General features: G+C 53.4%; 1 protein-coding gene across 1 annotated transcript in view; it reads left to right on the top strand.

Annotated features, from left to right (window-relative positions):
* The window catches only part of LOC115307890 (collagen alpha-1(VII) chain-like), a gene marked incomplete at its 3' end in the record, with an annotated part of 91159 nt that overhangs the window by 40230 nt on the left and 49722 nt on the right, over positions 1-1207 (top strand). Inside the window, exons 17-19 of the mRNA XM_029963943.1 lie at positions 658-726; positions 813-917; positions 1148-1174. Coding sequence (XP_029819803.1) covers positions 658-726; positions 813-917; positions 1148-1174 — 201 coding nt within the window. The remainder of the gene's footprint in view (positions 1-657; positions 727-812; positions 918-1147; positions 1175-1207) is intronic.

The following is a 1207-nucleotide window of genomic DNA, read 5'->3' as shown; positions in this document are numbered from 1 at the left end:
CTTCTTATCCTTCCCTTTTCTCCCAGTGCAATCCCAGGAGCTTCTTATCCTTCCCTTTTCTCCCACTGCAATCCCAGGACCTTCTCATCCTTCCCTTTTCTCCCAGTACAATCCCAGGAGCTTTTTATCCTTCTCTTTTCTCCCAGAGCAATCCCAGGAGCTTCTTGTCCTTCCCTTTTCTCCCAGAGCAATCCCAGGAGCTTCTTATCCCTCCCTTTTCTCCCAGTGCAATCCCAGGAGCTTCTTATCCTTCCCTTTTCTCCCAGTGCAATCCCAGGAGCTTCTTATCCTTCCCTTTTCTCCCAGTACAATCCCAGGAACTTCTTATCCTTCCCTTTTCTCCCAGACAATCCCAGGAGCTTCTTATCCTTCCCCTTTCTCCCACTGCACATTCCTGCTCCTTCCCTGCATCCCCCTGATCTATCAGTGTGACTGAAAACCGGGAATGCATCCTGCTGAAATCCAACCTCCTTTTTTTCCCCCCCCTCCAGAATTCATTTTCTTCCAAGCCAATGAACAAATCCCGTGTCTTTTCCACGTGGTTTTGCTGCCAAAGGAGATGGTTTGAGTTTAACTTTACTTTCCCTGCTGATGGAATCGCCCCTAAATCATCAAATTCCCGGATTTCCCAACATTTCCTCCCGCCTTTGTCCGCAGGGCGAGCCGGGATACGTCCTGGGAGGAGTGGAGGTGATTCCCGGCCGGAATGGGCAGCCGGGCCCCCCTGTGAGTATCAAGCCTGGAGGAGAAGCAAAAGGAGAGATGGGAGAGATCCCAAATCCCTTCCCTCTCCTGGTTTTCCCTCGTTTCAGGGACCCAAAGGGCAGCCAGGCGTTCCTGGGGCGGCAGGACCGCCGGGATCACCGGGAATGCCGGGACCACCGGGAATGCCGGGGCCTCCAGGGATCTCCATCAAGGTGAGAGAGGGGGGTCGTCGGCCTTGATGTGCCCCAAGAAGAGGGGACCTGACCCCAAATCCTGCAGGTTGACGTGTCTGGACACCTTTGCCTTCCCTTGGGAGTGGGAATTTTGGGGTTTTGGGCTCATCAGGCCCCAGGAGCTTTTTTTTTTTATGGGATGAAGTTGGGAGAGGAACCTCTTGAGGTTCCACATCCCAGGTTGATTGTCCTTGTCCTTCGTGTTTCAGGGCCAACCAGGAGATTCAGGAGCCAGGGTAAGTCCTGAGGTTCGCCTTGGTGATGATGAA

This window comes from Manacus vitellinus, unplaced genomic scaffold, assembly GCF_001715985.3.
Source record: "Manacus vitellinus isolate BGI_N305 unplaced genomic scaffold, ASM171598v3 scaffold_65_pilon, whole genome shotgun sequence".
NCBI classification, from domain to species: domain Eukaryota; kingdom Metazoa; phylum Chordata; class Aves; order Passeriformes; family Pipridae; genus Manacus; species Manacus vitellinus.
Note: the sequence above shows the minus strand (reverse complement) of the source record. Positions and strands in the feature narration are given on the sequence as shown.